This window comes from Hibiscus syriacus, unplaced genomic scaffold (genome assembly GCF_006381635.1).
Source record: "Hibiscus syriacus cultivar Baekdansim isolate YM2019G1 unplaced genomic scaffold, ASM638163v2 tig00110839_pilon, whole genome shotgun sequence".
NCBI classification, from domain to species: domain Eukaryota; kingdom Viridiplantae; phylum Streptophyta; class Magnoliopsida; order Malvales; family Malvaceae; genus Hibiscus; species Hibiscus syriacus.
In genome coordinates, this window is record NW_024062886.1 from 104,520 (window position 1) to 125,656 (window position 21,137).

General features: G+C 34.2%; 2 protein-coding genes across 2 annotated transcripts; both read right to left on the bottom strand.

The window, feature by feature from the left end:
- Positions 1-13,404: 13,404 nt before the first annotated feature.
- Positions 13,405-14,685, bottom strand: LOC120143191 (phosphatidylinositol 4-phosphate 5-kinase 5-like). The gene is made up of 2 exons (XM_039157575.1): positions 14,641-14,685; positions 13,405-13,824 (listed from the first exon to the last, which is right to left on the bottom strand). Exons 1-2 carry the CDS (start codon positions 14,655-14,657, stop codon positions 13,536-13,538), a joined length of 306 nt encoding a protein of 101 aa, XP_039013506.1. The 5' UTR covers positions 14,658-14,685; the 3' UTR covers positions 13,405-13,535.
- Positions 14,686-14,755: 70 nt separating this feature from the next.
- On the bottom strand, positions 14,756-20,347 carry LOC120143192 (phosphatidylinositol 4-phosphate 5-kinase 4-like). Its single transcript, XM_039157576.1, has 7 exons — positions 20,227-20,347; positions 18,883-20,139; positions 17,546-17,713; positions 16,761-16,926; positions 15,984-16,100; positions 15,720-15,913; positions 14,756-14,949 (listed from the first exon to the last, which is right to left on the bottom strand). Exons 2-7 carry the CDS (start codon positions 20,040-20,042, stop codon positions 14,766-14,768), a joined length of 1,989 nt encoding a protein of 662 aa, XP_039013507.1. The 5' UTR covers positions 20,043-20,139; positions 20,227-20,347; the 3' UTR covers positions 14,756-14,765.
- Positions 20,348-21,137: the final 790 nt, after the last annotated feature.

Here is a 21,137-nt window from a genome sequence, read left to right on the forward strand (position 1 = left end):
CGAAACGATTATTCATCAACATATGATGAATTCCGTGAATTGTACACTTAGTGCCGAAATGGTTATTCATCAACATATGATGAATTCCATGAATTGCACACTTAGTGCCAAATAGTTATTCATCAACATATGATGAATTCCATGAATTGTACACTTAGTGCCTCTTTGGTAATTACCACACACATATATTAAGCAAACATATATCTATAACTAGTATAACATATAGTTACACAATTAAATGCACTCACCTGGATTGCCTCGCTATTGTATACAAACGCAAAGCTGATTACTCAGGTACTTTGCCTTTGCCTGCTTGACTCGAGAGCTTGATTTCAATATACTCAAACATCCATTAAAGATATATACAATATCAATTGTTAGTATATTTCCTAACAATTATACTTAAAAATACTCAAGAGTACATATTATTAAATTTTCCATAACAATATCAGCCTATCTTAAAGTTTCTGGATCCATAGTATCGATACCCATACCATGGTATCGATACTGCTATACTATGGTACCGATACTCTATTAAGTATCGATACCATTTTTGCATTCTGTTAACAATGATATTGATATCTTCCTCATAGTATCAATACTGCTTGCATCAATATCGATACTTATCAGCTGATTCCTTAATTTTAAGCCTATAGTATCGATATTGTTCTATCAGTACCGATACCCTTACCCAGATTTTCATTTTTTCAGCCCGATTATTACCCAAATTTGGTCAAAGTTTCTTATGTTTACACCCACAATACTATTAAACTCTCCCTTACTTATCCCTATTAACTTTCCTTTATTTAGATTCTTAAAACATCTAAAATCTCCCAAAAACATTCAAATATAAGAATCACACCACTTTTTCTAACTTGATTTTAAACCCATGCAATGCTTCTAATCTTTTATTTACATATTTGACAAGTCAAATATACTAACAAACATCATTAAAAACTCATATTCTAACATAACACTCAAAAACCCATTTTCTTCAATCTTAAATATCTCATCCATCTCTTAGTTTTGATCCCATTTAATCATTCCTTAAGCTTCTATCATACTCCATACATTAAAACCAGCCAAAACGAAAGAAGAAACTAACCAAATAGAACTTTACCTTTGCTCTGGTTGAGGGCTTTTTTCACGGGAAAGGAGAAGAAAAGAGAGATAGCTTTTGGTTCACTTAAATTCCTATTTTCTTTACTTTAATACTCACTAAAGAAAATGAATTTTAAATTCATTCTCCTATAAAAGACCGAAATGCCTTTTTACTTATCCATTGTTACACTTTAGTCTAAACCACTAATCTAAATAATTTCTCATCTTTTATCATTTAGTCATATAAATCCTCAAATTTTAAATATTTTCAATAAAGTCCCTAATTTAATATTTGGGGCATTACGATTCTCCCCCTTAAGAAAATTTGTCATCGAATTTAAAGAAGTACATGAAATGAAGAGGTGTGGAAACTGCTTCCTCATGTCCTCATCTATTTCTTAAGTAGCTTCTTCTACCTTATGATTCTACCAAAGTGCTTTAACCAACGAAATCCTTTTGTTACTTGATTAATTGGTTTCCTTAGCCAAGATCCACATTGGTTCCTCCTCATAAGTTAAAAATGATCAGATCTTTATTTCTTCAGGAGTGATAATATGGGGTGGATCTGATCTGTAACTCCTAAGCATCGATACGTAAAAACAATTGTGGATCTTGTCCATATCCGGAGGCAAAGCTAACTGATAAGCTACTGGTCCGACCCTTTTTAAGATCTCATAAGGTCCAATGAATCTCGGACTCAGCTTTCCTTTTCTCCCAAAACGTAATATCTTCTTCCAAGGTGATACCTTCAGAAATACTTTCTCCCCCACTTGAAATCCAATTTCCTTTCTTTTCAAATCGACATAAGACTTATAGAGATCGGAGACTATCTTTAGATTGCTCTGGATAATTTTCACTTTTTCCTCCATTTCTTTCATCAAATCCAGCCCAACTGGATCTCGATCTTTTAGTTCAGAATAATTTAATAGTGTTCTACACTTCCTCCCACACAAAGTTTTATACAGGGTCATCTTAATACTGATTGATAACTATTATTATAAGTAAATTCCGCTGAAGGCAAATACCCTTCCCATGATCTTTTAAACTCAATCACACATGCCCTTAGTATATCCTCTAGTATATGTATAGCTCGTTCTGACTACCCATCTGTCTGCGGATGAAAAGCTGTGTTGAAGTTCAATCGAGTACCCAATGCCTTATGCAAATACTTCCAGAACCTTGAAGTAAACCTTGGGTCTCGATCAGACATTATCAATATCGATACTCCATGCAGTCTAACTATCTCTTTCATATACAACTCCACATACTTATCCATTGAATACTCTACTCTAACTGGAATAAAATGAGCTGTCTTGGTCAATCTGTCCACTATTACCCCGATCGAGTCCTTTTTACCTGGTGACAAAGGTAGCCCTGAAACAAAATCCATAGTAACTCACTCTCACTTCCACTCAGGGATGGTTATCGGTTGTAGCAATCTAGAAGGCACTTGATGTTCTGCTTTCACTTGCTGAAATGTTAAACATTTTGACACAAACTCCGTAACAGCTCTTTTCATACTAGGCCACCAGTAACAACTTTTCAAATCATGATAAATCTTATTTCCACCTGGGTGAATCGTCAAAGGGATATAATGTGCCTCACAAAGAATATCTTTCCTTAATTCATTATCATCGGGAATGCAAAGTCTTCCACAGTAATATAAACATCTATTATCCCTCATTTTAAAATCTTTGGCCTCTTATTCTTTAACTTGTGCCAACCTCATCAAGCATTTCTCATCTCTACTTTACATCTCTTTTACCCGATCCAAGAACATAGAATTTAACTTTAATTTAGCAATAAAAGCACCATCTTCCTTCAAAGACATACGTGCATCCAAAGCCCTTAAAGCTGCAAAAGTCTTTCGACTGAGCGCATCGACTACCACATTAGCCTTTCCCAGATGATAGTCAATAACCAAATCATAATATTTTAAGAGCTCAATCCATCTTGTCTATCTCAAATTCAGCTCTTCATGAGTCAACAAGTACTTTAGACTTTTATGATCTGTTTACACATGGCAACGCTAACCGTACAGATAATGGCGCCAAAAGTTTCAAAGTAAACACTACTGTTGCCAATTTGAAATCATGCGTTGGGTAATTTTTCTCATGATTCTCCAGCTGTCTTGAGGCATAAGCCATCACTTTCCCTTCTTTCATCAGCAAACATCCCAACCCATTATAGAATGCATCACTAAAGACAACATAATCTTTACCTGACTCCGGTTGCACAAGAAATGGGGCCTCGGTTACTATTCTCTTTAACATTTCAGAACTTTCTTAGCATTTTCAATCCAAAAAAAAGGCACATCCTTCCATAACAACTTAGTTGGAGGCAAAGCTAACATTGAGAAATTCTTTACAAATCGCCTATAATGACCAGCAAGTCCCAAGAAACTCTGAACTTCATAAACATTCTTTGGGGGTTACCAATCCACTATAGCTTGAATCTTTTTGGGATCTACTCATACGCCTTCTGCAGAGACTATATGACCAAGGAAAGCACTATCAGTAAACCAAAATTCGTATTTGGACAATTTCGCATACAACTTCTTATCACGAAGCATCTGAAGAACCACTCGAAGATGAGCATCGTGTTCTTCCCTTGACTTGGAGTACACTAATATATCATCTATAAATACCATAACGAATTGATCCAAGTAAGGTTAGAATACTCTGTTCATTAAGTCCATAAGTGATACTGGAGCGTTAGTCAATCTAAATGGCATTACCACGAATTTGTAGTATCCGTATCGAGTCTGAAAAGCTATCTTTGGAATATCATCCTTCTCAATCTTAAACTGATGGTATCCCGACCTCAGATCTATCTTGGAGAACACTGCTTCACCTTTCAATTGATTAAACAGGTCGTTAATCCTCGGAAGAGGATACTTGTTCTTTATCATTACTTTATTTAACTGACGGTAATCAATACATAACCGCATAGACTCGTCCTTATTTTTCACAAATAGCACAGGTGCTCCCCAAGGAGAAACACTGGGTTTGATAAATCCTTTATCAAGTAGGTTTTTCAACTGTGCTTTTAATTCCCTTAACTCCATTGGAGCCATTCGATACGGAGCCATAGAAACTGGTTCGGTACCCGGGTAAACCTCAATTCTGAATTCGACTTCCTGATCTAGAGGTTAACCCAATAAATCCTCTAGAAACACCTTTAGAAACTCTTTAACTATTGGAATATCATTTAATGTGTCTATTACATTAATTAGAAAGACTATGCATCCCTTTGACATCAATACTATTTCAGAACCTTCCAAATCCTTCAAAAATAACCATTTCCTATGACAATCCACCCATCCATGATGTGGAGACAACCAATCCATGCCCAAAATGATTTCAAACTCATCAAAGGGAAACTCCATCAAGTTTGCCGAGAATACAACCCCTTGAATCTTAATTGGACATTTTTTACACACCCATGAGATCCTTGCACTATGATCCATAGGGTTTACCGCTATCATTCCACTAGAAATTGGTTCTAAAGGATTTCCTCTAGTTCTAACCAATTGTGTACTAATATAAGAGTGCGTAGAACCAGAGTCAACTAGAACAAAACAGGCTCATCAAAAATATGGAATGTACCTGTTATGATCTCCAGATCATCTCGACCTTCATTGGTCTTTATATTATAAATTCGAGCTACTCCCCGAGTCTCTTGTCATTGACTAGCCTCAGATTGACTACCTGATCTTTCTCTTCTTCTGCTTCTACCAGGTGTTGTTACTGATCTCTCAGTTTGCACTTATCTATCCCCATATCTATGTGGACAACTTTGAGCATAATGACCCGTTTCTCCACAAATAAAACAAGCGCCAAAGAGCACTCTACATACTCCCCGATGAAATCTGCCACATGTCTGACATGGATTAACTCTATCTCCATAAGCTCTACCTAAGCTAGAAAAAAAAGAATGGGACTGCTAAGATTTATGTGAAGATGCAACAGAATCATCCCTGTCAGTATATCGGGAACCTGAGCCATTGCCTCTCTTAGAATGATGTGTAGATGAAGACATTCCACTCCTTTTTCCCGTCCGTATACTCTGGTTCGCTGCTAGAGTTTCCTCTTGAGCTCTTTCAATAGCCTTAGCTCTATTAATTACTTCTTGTAGGCTAGGCAAGTTTAAGGCCAACATCATCTTTTTCAACTTAGGCCTCAAACCTTCAATAAACTAATCCCGTCGATCTTTATCATTAGGAACTACCTCGGTAGTATAACGGCTAAGCTTATTATATTCATACTCATGCACTGCTCGATCACCTTGTTTCAAGTTAAGAAATTTCAACAACAAAGACCTCATAAATTGCTTCCCGATATACTTATTCTTGAACTCATCTTGAAAGAATTACCAATTCACTTGTTCAGGTGATGCATACATCGATGTATTTATCCACCACACCCTAGCTGATCCTCGGAGTAACGATACAACATCGACCAATTTTTCATGATCAGAGCACTATAAACTTTCCAACATCGCCATAATATCATTCAACCATAAATCCACGTCCATCAAACCTTCACCTTCTTCTCCCCTGAACTCAGGAGCTCCTAAACTTCTTAACTCCTTAGGGATTAACATTTGTAGTGCTAGAGGAGCAGAGGGAGGTGGAGGAGGTTGAAACCTTATCAAGATAGCATCGAAAGCTTGCATAAAAGCTCCAAACTCCAGAGCAGGCATACCCTGAGGTGCCAGTGCGCTTGCATTCTTAGACGAAATCAGATGTTCACTATTCTCTTCATAACTTTCACTACCCGATCCATCTTTATTCTCTCGTCCAGCCACTCTTCTCGAATTCATAGAATTCAACATCTAGTATAACATACATAAAGATAATACTTATGCTAGTAAGGAGAGACATCTATCATATTCTTTCTATACCCTACCAGTAATCTTGACATCTTAGTGGTATGCAAACTCCTTTTACGTCAAAATACAGTCAATTTCGACCAAGAATCGGCTAAACCTGTAGCTCTGAAACCAATAAATATAACACTCATCTCCCGTATACCTTTATGTACAAGAGATACAGATGTCACATCACTTTTAAAAGCAGTTCCTCATTTGAAAACTAATTTTTTTGTTTTTAAAAACATTTTAATTTACTAATAATAAATAGGCATTACTTAAATAGATGAACAAAAAGAAATGTACAAATACTTAACCGTTTTACATCATAATAAATCCAATGCTTTTTAGAGTGTTTTTGCTAAATCTATTACATGCCAACTAAAATACATCAAAAGTAGACATGAATGTCATACTATTACTGACGAGGCGACACTTGTTTTGATGTTCGATGATCTCCTTACTCAGCTTGTATTAAAACCTACACGTGAAATAAACACACATTAAGTATTACTTAGTGAGGCAAAACTAATTATATAATGAAATCATTATATCATTATTTCATATCGATCAAATACCAATTCATTATTTTCAAGTTATTATCATTTCTTTGCAATGCACCCGTAGTGCCCATACGATCATTCATAAACATATTATAAATTCCTTGGTTTGCACACATAGTGCAGAAACGGTTATTCATCAACATATGATGAATTCCATGAATTGCACACTTAGTGCTGAAACGGTTATTCATCAACATATAATGAATTCCGTGAATTGCACACTTAGTGCCGAAACAGTTATTCATCAACATATGATGAATTCCGTGAATTGAACACTTAGTGCCGAAACAGTTATTCATCAACATAAGATGAATTCTGTGAATTGTACACTTAGTGCCGAAACGGTTATTCATCAACATATGATGAATTCCGTGAATTGCACACTTAGTGTCGAAATGATTGTTCATCAACATATGATGAATTCCGTGAATTGCACACTTAGTGCCTATTTGGTAATCATCGCACACATATATTAACCAGTCATACATCTATAACTAGTATAACATATAGTTAAACAATTAAATGCACTCACCTGGATTGCCTAGCTATTGTATCCAAACGTAAAGCTGATTACTCAAGTACTTTACCTTTTCCTTTCGCTTTGCTTGACTCAGGAGCTTGGTTTCGATCTACTCAAGAATCCATTAAAGATACATACAATATCAATTGTTAGTATATTTCCTAACAATTATACTTAAAAATAATCAAGAGTACAATTTATTAAATTTTCCATAACAATATCAGCCTACCTTACAGTTTCTGGCTCCATAGTATCGATACCTCTACCATGGTATCAATACTACTTTACTATGGTACCGATACTCTATTACGGTATTGATATCCTTTTTGTATTTTTTTAACAATGGCATCGATACCTTCCTCATAGTATCGATACTCCCCTTTTGGTATTGATACTGGTTGCATCAGTATCGATACCGATCAGCTGATTCCTTAATTTTAAGCCTATAGTATCGGTATTGTTCTATCAATACTGATACCCTTACCCAAATTTTCCATTTTTCATCATGATTTTTACCCAAATTTGGTCAACTTTCCTTATGTTTACACCCCACAATACTATTAAACTCTTCCTTACTTATCCATACTATCTTTCCTTCATTTAGCTTCTTAAAACATCTAAAATCTCCCAAAAACATTCAAATCTAAGAATCACACCACTTTTTCTAACTTGTTTCTATACCCAAACAATGTTTATAATCTCTTATTTACATATTTGACAAGTCAAATATACTAACAAACATCAGTAAAAACTCATATTCTAACATAACACTCAAAAACCCATTTTCTTCAATCTCAAATATATCATCCATATCTTAGTTTTGATCTAATTTAATCATTCCTTAAGCTTCTATCATACTCCATACATTAAAACCTAGCCAAAAACGAAATAAGACACTAACCAAAAAGAACTTTACCTTTGATATGGAGGAGGGCTTTTTCCACGGGAAATGAGAAGAAAAGAGAGATAGCTTTTGGTTCACTTAAATTCCCCTTTTCTTTACTTTAATACTCAATAAAGAAAATAATTTTAAATTCATTCTCCTATAAAAGACCAAAATGCCCTTTTACTTATCCATTGTTACACTTTAGTCTAAACTACTAATCTAAATCATTTCTCATCTTTTATCATTTAGTTAAATAAAAATCAAATTTTAAATCTTTTCAATAAAGTCCTTAATTCGATATTTAGGGCATTACAAACTTGATACACGTTCTTCGAAAGTTACTCGTAGGTTTATGTAAATTGCTTAAATAAGATTTATTATTTATCATTTTAGGATTGTGATCTAGTTTTCCGATTTGCAAGACTTAGCATTACTGCTGATCGTGATAGGTAGACCTGATAGTAGGCTACTGTACCTAACTTCTTATACCGATTTACGTGTGTTCTGGATAGTGTTACAATACTATTTTGAACTATTTATTTGATATGTTCTTGATTTCTGATGATATTTAAAAATTTTACTTCATGATATTTGTTTTACCACATGCATGAAAATTCTAGCATCTGATTTACTGTATGTTTTTTACATGATCTTTGGTTACTGTATTTCTGTACCTGATTCTTGAATATGTCATGTTTTCATGTTTTAAAGTACTAAATTACCATTTCCATTCAAACATATGCATATTTAATGTAATTAGGGGTATGATATCTTAGGCTTAGTCTATGACTTGTAAAATCTTATCATAGGCTCCTCTGCTTTGTGCATAAGGTACGTCCTTACCGTAGGTCCCTATGCTATCAGTATAAGGTCCTTATCAAGTGTACATGTGGCTGTACAATTCGGGGGAACCTACAGATTTTGGTGTTCAGATGTGGGTAGTGTTCATATTTTAAAAGCATGATTTATAAATTAACTTTTACTAAAATATTTATCTGAACATTATTATACACCGTAAGTAGCACACTAAGCTTTTTACCTCACTTCTTAAATTTTAACTTTTCAAATACTGTCCAACAGTAGGTTAGCAGACTTGGCATCAAGAGGATTGACCATTCTCCCTTTTTTCCATCACTATATATCTTTATATGCCCCTTTTTGTTATATTTTAGTGACACATGTTGTACTACTATCTTGACATACTTGTATTATTGATATTTTGTTTTCCAACTTTGGTAACTCTATATGTTTACTGTATGAACATTTCTTATGGTTATTTTTGTATCATACCGTTATATGGGTTTTTATTTAATGAAATGGATTTTGATTACGTTTTAAATCTACAAAGGAATTTAGTATACGACATTAGACCGCCAAGTTTTGGTAGAAACACCAAGGCTGGGTCTAGGGGGTTACAGACATTTTTGTCATTTCATTTCCAATAATTTCAGCATTAAAATCCTTAACGAGCACTACTCGAAAATGAATGTTTCGAGATTAACTACTTAATTAAACAATCACAGAGGCTAGGTTTTATACCGATCTTCTAAAATTTTATAGCAATCATTTTGGTCTTAATCGATTTATCATCATTTTACCGAAATCAATATGGGTTTAGAATACTTAATATTTATTACTCCCCCAACATATTTATTTATGCATCGACAAATTACCTTTCATGTACCATAAAGAATGTAAAAAAGGTAGTAATGTATTACCTCAATTTTTAGCAATATCGGTCAACCATTTAAAGTCTATTAGATCGCTCTCGAAAGTGAATTCAACGTCCCATAATATCTTATACAAAACAAAATGAATTACATTAGAAACATAACTTAATAGGGAAAACAAATCGAATCAGAAGATAAAATACTGAAAAATTGCTTATCGAGTTTGAATTTGGAGAAACAAACTTCGAATTCAGACTCAATACATCTAGAAATATAAAATATGATTTTTTTAAAAATTTGACTCTTTGGTCAAAGTCAACCCTAGTCAAAGTAAACTCTGGTAAAAGTCAACCCATGGTCAAAGTTAACAGTCAGGTCAGCGATCCAAACCGGTTCAAGTTTACTCAATTTGGTTTGAATTAATTGAGTTCGGTTCTAAAAGATTCGTCAGAAATATGAAGCACACACGTGAAGGCAGTGCGTGGCGATTCAAGCGGTGACAACAGGTTCGGTTCAGATGGTTGATTACTCTTGATCCATTTTCTTACCAAAAACAATTCAAAACATCATCAAAAATCATCAAAACACGAAATAATTTGAACAGAAATAGAAATCAGAGTTTACCAATGGTGTATGGAGCAAATGCAATAGTGAGGCGACGATGGTGGTTGGGTTTTGGTCGAAATTGGGTGGGGAACTCAATGACGAGGGAGGTGTGGTACGACAGTGGTAGAAACGACAAGAAATCACAAAACATCACGACAACTTGCTTCGGCCCCGACGAAGCTTCGATCGTTGATTCACAGTGAACGACATGCCTACTCGGAAAGAGGGTGGTCGGAATTTGGTTGTGACTAGATGGTGAACACATTGGTAGGGATAAAGCACGTCACAACAGCTGGGGTGATGATAATCGGTGGTGAACAAGATCAGGGAAGGGTTTGATAATTTGGGGATTTTTGGGATTTTATTAAAATTGAAATGGGGGAAGATTTGAGGATTTAAAATCCCAACTAAATAACTATAACATTTATTTTTAATAAAATAAACACTAATAGTGACCTAGCTCAGTTGGTAGGGCATGGTTGACCATACCCTAGGTTACAATTTCAAGGCTTGCAAGCCTCACCTAATCCATTTTTTTCTCTACAAAGGTGAGATGGTATAATTCATGGTTAGGTCCCTGAAATTTCAAGAATTTCAAAGGCTATCATAAAATCCTTGAAATCTTATGAATTAGTCCCTAAAATTAATTAATTAATATCAAATTAGAAACCCAAATTAAATTAGGGTGTGACACTACATGAGTGATATTCCAAACAAAATATTAAAAAGGTTTACCAAACCATACGGGTAATCACGGGCTCACGTGAACGACCAGATCTAGAGGTTCACAAGTACATTAATTAAATAACATCATAAGTCAGTTCTCAGTCCAACTTCAAATACGTTCAAATAAACTATTTAAATAAATATGCATGCTCGGGTTCAAGGCTCGATTTGGAGGCTTTCAAGTTAGAATTTGGCTAAACAAACTTCAAATTCGAACTCAGAATTTCAAAAAACATAATATATAACTTTTAGAGAAAAAAGGTAACTTTTTAGTCAAAGTTAATGGTCAACAATGGTAAAAGTCAAAGTCAAAGTCAATAGGTCATGTCAACAATCAAGTCAATGATTCAATTCTATCAGTTCGATTAGTTCAGTCGGTTTAGGCTAACCCAATTCAGATCGATTTGACTTGGTCTATTCACACTAGACTATTTCTAAAAAAGCCTTGGTTGGAGGAGAAGCCCCACACGTAGGGACGATGCGTGGTGACATGTGCAATTGTGAACAAGGGGTAATGACCATTTGATTACACCAGATACAACAATCACCAAAAATAAACTCGAGATCATGCTAAAACCAAAAAGATATGAACGGAAAAAGAATCAGAATGCTTACCTAATGGCGACAGAGCGAAGATGAGGCGACAACCCAATAAGTTTTTGTTCAAAACAAAATGATGATCTCGATGGTGAATATGGTTTGGTGAATAGATGTTGAAGTTCTCGAAAACGACGAAAACAACTACAAGGAAAGGTTTTCCAGCGAAGCTTCTAGTTGTTCTCCATGGCGAACAACGGTGGATCGTGATAAGAGGTTGACTAGGATTTGATTGAATTGGAACGATGTGTCTCATGATACGGGTGGTGGCACCTACCAATAAAAGGTGGCCGAGATCTATGGTGTTGAGATGAACAATTTTTATCCCAAATTTACGACGATCGGTGGATGAACAAAGGTAATCGGTGGTCGGGATTTGAGCATTAGGCGACGATGATTCCGTTGGTCGCGACAGTGCACTCCATGGTCGGCCGGAGCAAGGTGGTTGACGGTGGTGCAACGATTTGAAAGGTTTTGGGAAAAGGCTTTTCGTGGGGATTATTTTTTTGGAACGAATAGAGTGGACTTAGGTTATAAAAATGATTTATATTAGGTAAAAAGATATTTTTAATATTTCTTATCATCTATAGTGTCCTATATAAATGGCAATATCATAGGCTAAAGCTTCTAAAGAATGTAGGTTTAAATCCTATGAAGCGTAAATTTTATTTTTTTTATTAGTCAAAGGGTGATGGGAGAATTCTGGTTCAAGTCCTTGAACTAAATGGAAGCTGACGAAATAACTTAGGATTTCCAAAATCTAGAAATTTGGTCCCTCGAATATATTAATTAAAATTATTAATATTAGATCGAAAAATTCAGGGTGTGACATATAAAATCTGACCCGACCTGATCCAAATCTGAATATTTTATAAAAATCCTACCCTATTAGATTGGATCGGGTCAAAGTCCATCGATTTCAAGTTAAATTCTCATCCCTATTTATGTATGATATTTAATATTAGAAACAATTAGGAGTTGAATTAGTGGTCTAATTTTGCATGAACCTATAGAAAAGATTGATCCCTAGAAAAATTGGACCGATCCTTTTGGCTACTGTGTTGAAAAAGATCGATCTCTTTGTACGAAGGATCGATAAGTACATAACGGAAACCAATTCCAACCTATAAAAAATGCAAAAGTTGAGACACCAAATTAATTTGCAATGTTGCCAAGACACATAAAAGTCAAAAAACAGAAAACAAAATTATGAATCCTTGACTAATTCTATATATATCTAATTAATTTTATGTAAAATTTATTAAAAACAAATAAAATAATAAATAATAATAAAAACAAGAATTTAATTAGAATTTCTAGATTTAAAGAGAATAAAATTCTAACTGAAAATTTTTATTAAAATTTTAAAAAATATATATTTATTATTGTTTTCAACATATTTAAAATATTAAATATATATAATTTCCAATTTTTTGAAAAAGAATCCAGTCATATTTAAACATTTATTAATGAATAATGTCAACTCTATCATATTTCGTTCTTATTTACACACCATCGAAATGGACATAGATGATTTTTCGAGATGTTAGTTTGTTCCATTTAAAAAGTGACAATAATATAAAGAGTGATTAAACCAAAATATTCAAATAAACTAACTACGACTTTAATAACTTCAACAAAAAAAATTAACTTTTTCAAATGTACATCGACCACAATTCTCATTTTATAAAGAAGGATTAAAATGAACATTTTAATATAATACAAAGACTTGTAATAAACTTTAACCACTCTTTTCTGTTAATAGTATTCTACATGTTCATGTAAATGCGTGACACTCTCTTAATTGAATCCAATGAATAAATGAAGGGTGGACAAATAATTCAAACACCATTAATTGGTTCTAAATTTATTTACAAGTATTGATAACAATGGCTACAACAAAAAATGATATAATTGGGGCATATCCCATAAAAAATATTAAATCTAGCTCCATCTACACACTCCTGGACCCTCATCAAAGACAAAAACTTGTTTCAAATATCTTCACAAAAGACTTTAAATATGAAATCACGGAATCGCTTAGAGTACTGCTTTGGATCCACAGCCGATATGGAAGTTGGGTCGTATTGAATGGATTTATATGCATGCTCGAGCCTCTTGGTAATGTCATAATCTTGAAGTATGTCAATGATTCCAAAGAACATTATCACCTCGTAGCATTCCCCCGTTTGTTCTCCTACCAACTGAAATACAGACTCGGGTTTTCTTATAGTTCTTTCTACTCTTGCTGGCATGTTTGTACCCAACTTGATGCCACCCCAGCTGCATGAACAGACGTAAGATCTCATGTTAGGGACAAATTTATAAAATTTTAAAGAGAAATAAATTTATAAAAAAATCTAAAATATATAAAAATTTAAAAAATTTTGGAAACGAATTCACCCCTTGTTCATCCCTGCCCACCTGCAATACTGCGCTCATTTGGTTCTTAATACACTCCTTTCCATCTTAGGGGAACCTTTTGCTTGCTAATAATCATGTGCATGCTAATAGATAATTTATTTAGTTTAACTAAATTGGCTATGAAGAAATTTGATGTGAAAAGAATCCATCAAGTCATCTTAGGTTAAAGAGAATATTGTTCTCCCTAGAGGTTTCGAGTTCAAGCAGTTATGTCTGCAGGGTGTGTTGTCAATGACTAAGAGAGATTATAAACAAATATTACATTTGTAATCAACCCAAACTATTGAAAAAATTGTGATTGTACATTGCGACTAGGTTTCGATTAGGTTTACACCATTATTGTTATAACATATAGGAAGATATAGGTTCAAACGTGCTTAAGTGTCAATTTTTTTCTAATAATCGAGGGTGATTATAAGATAGTATTTGTTCATAATCTTTCATAGTCATCGACAATGGAGACACACTCGTAAATGCAATTGTTTGAACCCATTATCTCTCGAGAGAACAACACTCCCTTTAACCACTAAGACTAGTTGATGGGTTCTACTTAAGTATAAGATTAGACAATTTAGGCATTGTATTATGAAATAGATCATGATTATACATGAGCTTATCTATATCATGAGTGAGACAGAAAACCTAGAATAAATATAGAGAGACGAGACTATTTACCTCTTAGTGTCTAGCATATTCTCCTCCGTATCGGGTGAAGTTGATTCAATCGCATTATTTCCTGCAATGGTAAACAATGGAACTTGTGAATCGAAAGAAAAAACTTGGAGTGGAGAAGCTTGCACTTAATTAACCTTATGAAATGAAAAAGGAAACGTCAAGAAAAATAAAAGATAACCAGATGAAGGTTGGCTTCCGCAAGGAATTATTTCTCCGTTCGATGTTATTTCTTTGAAGTGAATGCCCACCAGAAGACTGTAGTCCATGGTCCTCTCCGTTTCTAGAAACTCACAATCCCTATCTATTTGCCTGTTAGTAAAAAACATAGAAATATTCAATGCAGTTGATGAAAAATGATTAAAGCCAATGACAAACTAGTTTTTGATTCATGGAACATGATGTATTAACAAAAATCATAACCAGAATTAGGTGCTATATAATATTATTGCTTTAGGGTGAAGCTAGTAGAAAACATTAGGGTAAACTATACATTTAGTACTCTAACTATCACTTTTGTTGTATTTTGATCGCTCAACTGTTATTTTTTAAAAAGACCATACATAACGTTACGTTTTGGTTTCATTTTGGTCACACGTTTTTAGAAAATTAACAGAATTATTGCATTTAAAAAAAAATCAAAGATGATGTGACATTACCTTATGATGACACATCAACATCACCGTTAATTTTTAACTGTGAATGAAAAAATAAAACCAAAACGTAACATAAGGTATGATTTTGAAACAAAAAAATAATTTGATGATCAAAATAGAATAAAAATTGGATGATTGTTGCATTTTGAATAATTGGAGAGGTGGATCTCAAAGGATGTATGTATTGTGAGAATATGTTTATATATGTGTCTCTTCTGTAACCTTGATCATTATTATGTGCTTTCTTTCTTTTCTAATTAGAAGGTTTTTTATAATAAGACATAATGTAATCTTGTATGACCATTTTGCTTCATTAAAAGTCATACATTGTTGAGTAAAAACAACAGAACAAGAATGATATTTGAAGTATTAAACGTCTAGTTTATAAAAAAATTAAAATAGAAAACAAAAAGAAGTGCCTTTTACCAGCAAAACTCGTCAAACCAAGTTTTTTCGAGTTTGAATATGAAATTCAAATCAAGGTCCTTAAGAATGGCAGTGGTGTCGATCTCAGACTCAGGCTTATCTGTTATGCGTCCGAGAGAAGATCCTTTCAAATCAAAGCGTCTATGAATTGTAAACTCGGAGCGTAAAAGGTTTCCCATAATAATGAATCGTACCTGAATTTATCAATTTCATCCTTTAAAACACTCAACATAAATTGGATTGTATGAAATGATATTCACTGACCTTTCTTTGAATGGGCCCTGTTAACTTCACGCAATGCAAGCCATAATATTTAATCACCAGTGTGTTCTCAAAGTTTCGAACATGGTTATAATATGCAAAAAGCATCCTTATAAACACCTATAGAAGAAATCAAGAGTAGTTAGTAACATGATGGAGCTTGCAATAATCAACATTACTCTGAAACTAGGATTGTAAACGAACCGAGTCGAGTTTGAATATTGCTGAACTCGACTCGAAAGCTCACAAGTTTAAAACTGTCAAACTCGATTTGTACTAGAAATAAAAAATTGAAGCTCGACTCAACTTGAAAGTTCGTGAGCTTAAAATTGTAAAGTTAGACACGAAATAAAAAATTAAAGTTCGACTCGAGCTCAAAAACAACTTGAACTAAAAACATTCTTAGACTTTTCCTGATTTAAGCTCAAATTCAAGATCGGTTCAAGCTCGAACACGAACTCGAACTTGAACCTTAAGTACATGAAATTTATTTTTTAAAATAACATATAAATGTTAATATTATTAATAGTTTAATTTTAAAATAAAAAATAATATATTATTTTTTGAGTTGACTATTAAATAACTCGCTTCGGCTTGTTAAAAACTTGAGGTAAGTAGCAAATAGCTCGCTTCGGCTCATTAAAAACTCAATTCGAATCCATTTGATTCGAATTTTAATCGAGCTTTGATTGAATCGAACTCGGATGATTCGCAATCCGTCTCGTCTAATTTAAAAGATCATGAAACTATATTTAATGGGTGTGGAATTACAAAACTTACTTTCACTTCTGACTTCTTCATTGTCTTTATCATGTATCGATCATCCTCCGTCAAGTAAAAAAAGCTACCACTTTTACCAGGGGAAGATAGTTCTCTAAGTGCACCATTCCCACATATTGATATCATGTAATCTGCAGGGTCTACCTTGAACAACTTCCTCAAAGCCCTTTATACATATCATGATTTAAAGTTACTACCAAACCATGTAAGCATGAAACCAATAGGGTAAAGTATGCTCTCTAATTATAGGATGTTGCTTTGTTATGTTCACCGATTATTAAAAGTTACAAAATGATTACCTGATTATATGTCATTGCTTTGTTGAGTCTCCGACTATTAAAAATTACAAAATAATGACTTGACTATTTATATGTTTCAAACTCATCTTTTTCTATTAAAATATTAAAGGTCCTCTAAGCTAGAAGTTAACATGTTGGCTGGATGTGATAAAATCTGATACTAGAATCTTAAATGACTATACAACTCAAACAGTTCTAAGACCAACTTTTATCACATCTCAGTTAGCATGTTAACATCCAGCTTAGACGACCGTAATTTTTTTAATGAAAAATGACGGGTTTGGAACATATGAATAGTCGGTGAGCATTTTGCAACTTTTAATTGTCTAGTGACTCAACAAAACAATACGCTATAATCAGAGGACCATTTTGTAACTTTTAATAGTTAGGGTACTCAACAAAATAACATACTGTAATTGAGACCATTTGTATACTTTACCAAAAAAAAATAATAGCAAATGAATGAACATATAATATATGCCTTACCTAAAAACTACTGGACAATAATCCTTCCATTTAAATTCACAAGATTGATGTGGAGGAGTGTACTTGCTGCCTTCTGTAGGAAACCTAGTCCAAAATTTCTCCTTGGGGTCAAATGCTGCTGCCTTTAGATCAAGAGATGTCGCTGGAGCAGGCCTTCCCACAGAATGCCTGTTTAATCTCTCATAAAGCATATAATTACCATAGAGATTTTATGCAATTTTAGAAAGAAAACAAAGTTGATAATAAAGCATAGAGTGATTTCATGTATGATTATTGCATTGGAAGAATAAGGATATTCTTCACGTGTGTTTATAATTTAGATTTATTTAGAACTAGTAACATTTTATTCACATATGAACTTAATATTTCCTTCACCACAAAGAATAAATAGGAAGATTATACTTGTACAACACTAATTTTATTTTTAATTTTTTTAATAGCCGGATGATTACATGATGATATTTGTTCATAATTTTTCTTAATCATTGACAATGCACAAACACTCTACATATATAACTACTCAAATTCAATATATCTAAAGACAACAACACTTTATTTAATCATTGATGTCACTTTTATAACACCATTTTATTGGATGACATCTTTAAGAAATATAAAGAATAATTCATTACTAATATAGGTGTTTAACTGAAAAAATAAAGTATAAAAAATGGGATCAACCGTATAGATGAGAACTCTAATCACATTACACTACTCTTGCTGACAAGTTTTCATAGGATGGACATGAATCGAGTTGGGTTGGACTTTCGGCCAACCTGATAAAAATATACCTTTTATCTGATTTTAATTCGTTTTGGGTTTAGGGTCATTTTACTTGATCGAAAATCTAACCTGAATATAAATATAAAATTCTTAATTTTATTTAATAAAATAGGAGTCTACTTGAAATAAATTCATATAAGGAGTGATATTATTGCAATGATCCTTAAATATATAATTATATTATTTTTCGGATCATGTCAAACACTTTTCACCATAAACTTAAATTCAAGTTGATCTAAACTCAAATATTTAAAAAAAAGCCCGGCCAAAAAGAGTTGTGTCGAGTTCGAATCACATGCCAAACCATGTGTTTTCACCTAGCTAATAGAGGTTCCCTTAAATTTTAAGTCTATTTTAGGCATATCCTATAAAACTAATTGGAGTCAAGGAAAACTAAATGTAATTATCAAAACTAGTTTTCCTAATTGAATATGAATAAGATTCTAGTCCTATCATGTACAATTTGATATTTAAGTTGTTAGAAAGTTAATTGATGATAAAAAAAGGACAAGTTAAAAATATAAAAAAAATACAAAAAATATAGAGAACGGAACCTGATTCCCAGTTGTAGATTGAGCATAAGTTCATAGTTCTTGTGCCCTTTAGATATAGTTTCTCCTGGTTTTTTCCCAATTTTGGGCAATTTCAGTGGCAGATCAGGGTTAAACTTAGGATTTGTATCATCATGTTGATGTTGAATACATGAGATATCAGAATCTGATTCTCGCCTCGGTTCCAGACAATCGTTACTATCATCATCACTCTCCCACATGTGCATTTTATCCGGCCTTTCCATCCCGACGCTTCCCTTTCCATCGACCGGCAACTGCCTCAAATTGTCATCTGTATTCGCCGTGTACCATGCCAACACTTTCTGGGACGGCATAATCGAAACATTCTCCCTGGGGCAAATCTTACAATCAGCCAACTCGGCATATACCGACTGAGGATCCCAGTCAGTAGTTGCAGCCGGGGATGACTCCGAAGGATAATACGTCCCATTGTGTTCTTCAGGATCATTACTCCAATTCCCCACGTAATAACTCCCATCAGGCCAATAATAAGTCCCATTTCCCTTCGGCAAACCCTCTTCCCAATGTCCATCATATTTGTTCCCATTGCCCCACACAAAGGTGCCATTGCCACAAATCAAACCATTCTTCCACTCTCCTATGTAATGGCTATCGTTTTGCCATTGGTATTTGCCGAGTCCTTCTTGCAAACCTCGATGCCATTCGCCGTCGTACCAGTCTCCGTTCGGAAAAAACCTCATGCCATGACCATGTTTAAAGTTCATAGCCCATTGCCCCTTGTATGTATCCCCACTAGGTCCAGTATATATACCAATCCCATTAATATATCCATTTTTAAACTCCCCTTCGTATGTAGCACCAGACGGCCAACTAAATCTTCCTTTCCCCGTAGTTTTGCCTTTGTGCCACTCTCCTAAGTATATGCACCCATCGTTCCATAGGTATTTCCCTTGTCCCTCGGGGAAATTGCCGTACCACTGCCCGGTATAATAATCACCATTGGGTAGGATTTTCTCTACTAAGTAGGGCTCCCCGGATATGCCGCGATTTTCGAGATCTTCTTCCACCGCGTTGGCCAACGTTATGGTCCCGAAAATGCTGTTTGCACGCTTCTTTGCAGCGTGTGTTTTGCGCATGGTGGCCTCCCATGCCTTTAGAACACCGCTTTGCTCTTTGCTCATTGTGTGCAACCTTTTGTGTATGTTACGATCGACAAGCTACGTTTACGTTGATCATTTGAGCCCGATTATGATTGTATACAACAAAATCATGGCTACCCTGAAACAAAATTGTCATACAAAAATTGAATAAATATATATAACAATGCAGAGAACTTTGTAATTAAACAAATGGTAAGGACCTTACAAAGTTTGTCTGCCTTTCTTTCTTGTTTCAATGAAGGAAATGTAAAAGAGAGATTGAACCAAAGACTTATTTTCTTCTTAATCCCGCTAAAAAAAATCAATTTTTGAGTAAAATTCATTTTCTTTTGAAAATTTTATGGGATAAATTTTGTGGTTAGATCACTGAGAGTCACAAATAAACCGTACAATCAGCCTAAATGACGTTTTTAACAAATAATGTGATGATATGTGGCAATTGATCTTTGTATTACTATGTTTATAATCGGACATGTTAAACCCATTAAGTTGTCCTGTATTTGACAACATATTGACTATATATTTTGGTATCTTGCCTAAAAAAAGTTAGTATGGGAAGCACAATTCTTTCCTACAGATTTTCCCTTTATGATTCAAAGGGTGACTTTTTCATCCCCTACATCCTCTAAAAGCCCTTACATTTGGAGGGATAAGCGACCATCCAAAGCCTGGACTATGAATTTATTAAGAGCACTTAAGTTCATCCTGGGCATGCACATTATTCGTCATAGGGATAGGCAGTAGGAATGTGCACTATGAGTCTTTCCATGGTTTCGTTTGACCACATGGAACTTAGATAACTAAGTTGGGTATCCACCATGAATTCCTCAACCAATGGGCTTGAGACCCATCCCCTCGACGAATCTAGGACCAGCTTCCGACTTAACCCTTTGGTAAGCGGATCTGCTAGGTTCATTTCCGACTTCACATACTCTAAAGAGAGCACTCCATTCTTTATTAAGTGTCTAACTGATTCATGTCTTATGCGAATGTGTCTTTTCTTACCATTGTAAGCTTGGTTCTTAGCCACACATATAGCAGCTTGTGAATCATACAACAATGAAACTAGAGGAGTCGGTCTTCCCTACAACGGAATATCTGCTAACAAGCTTCTGA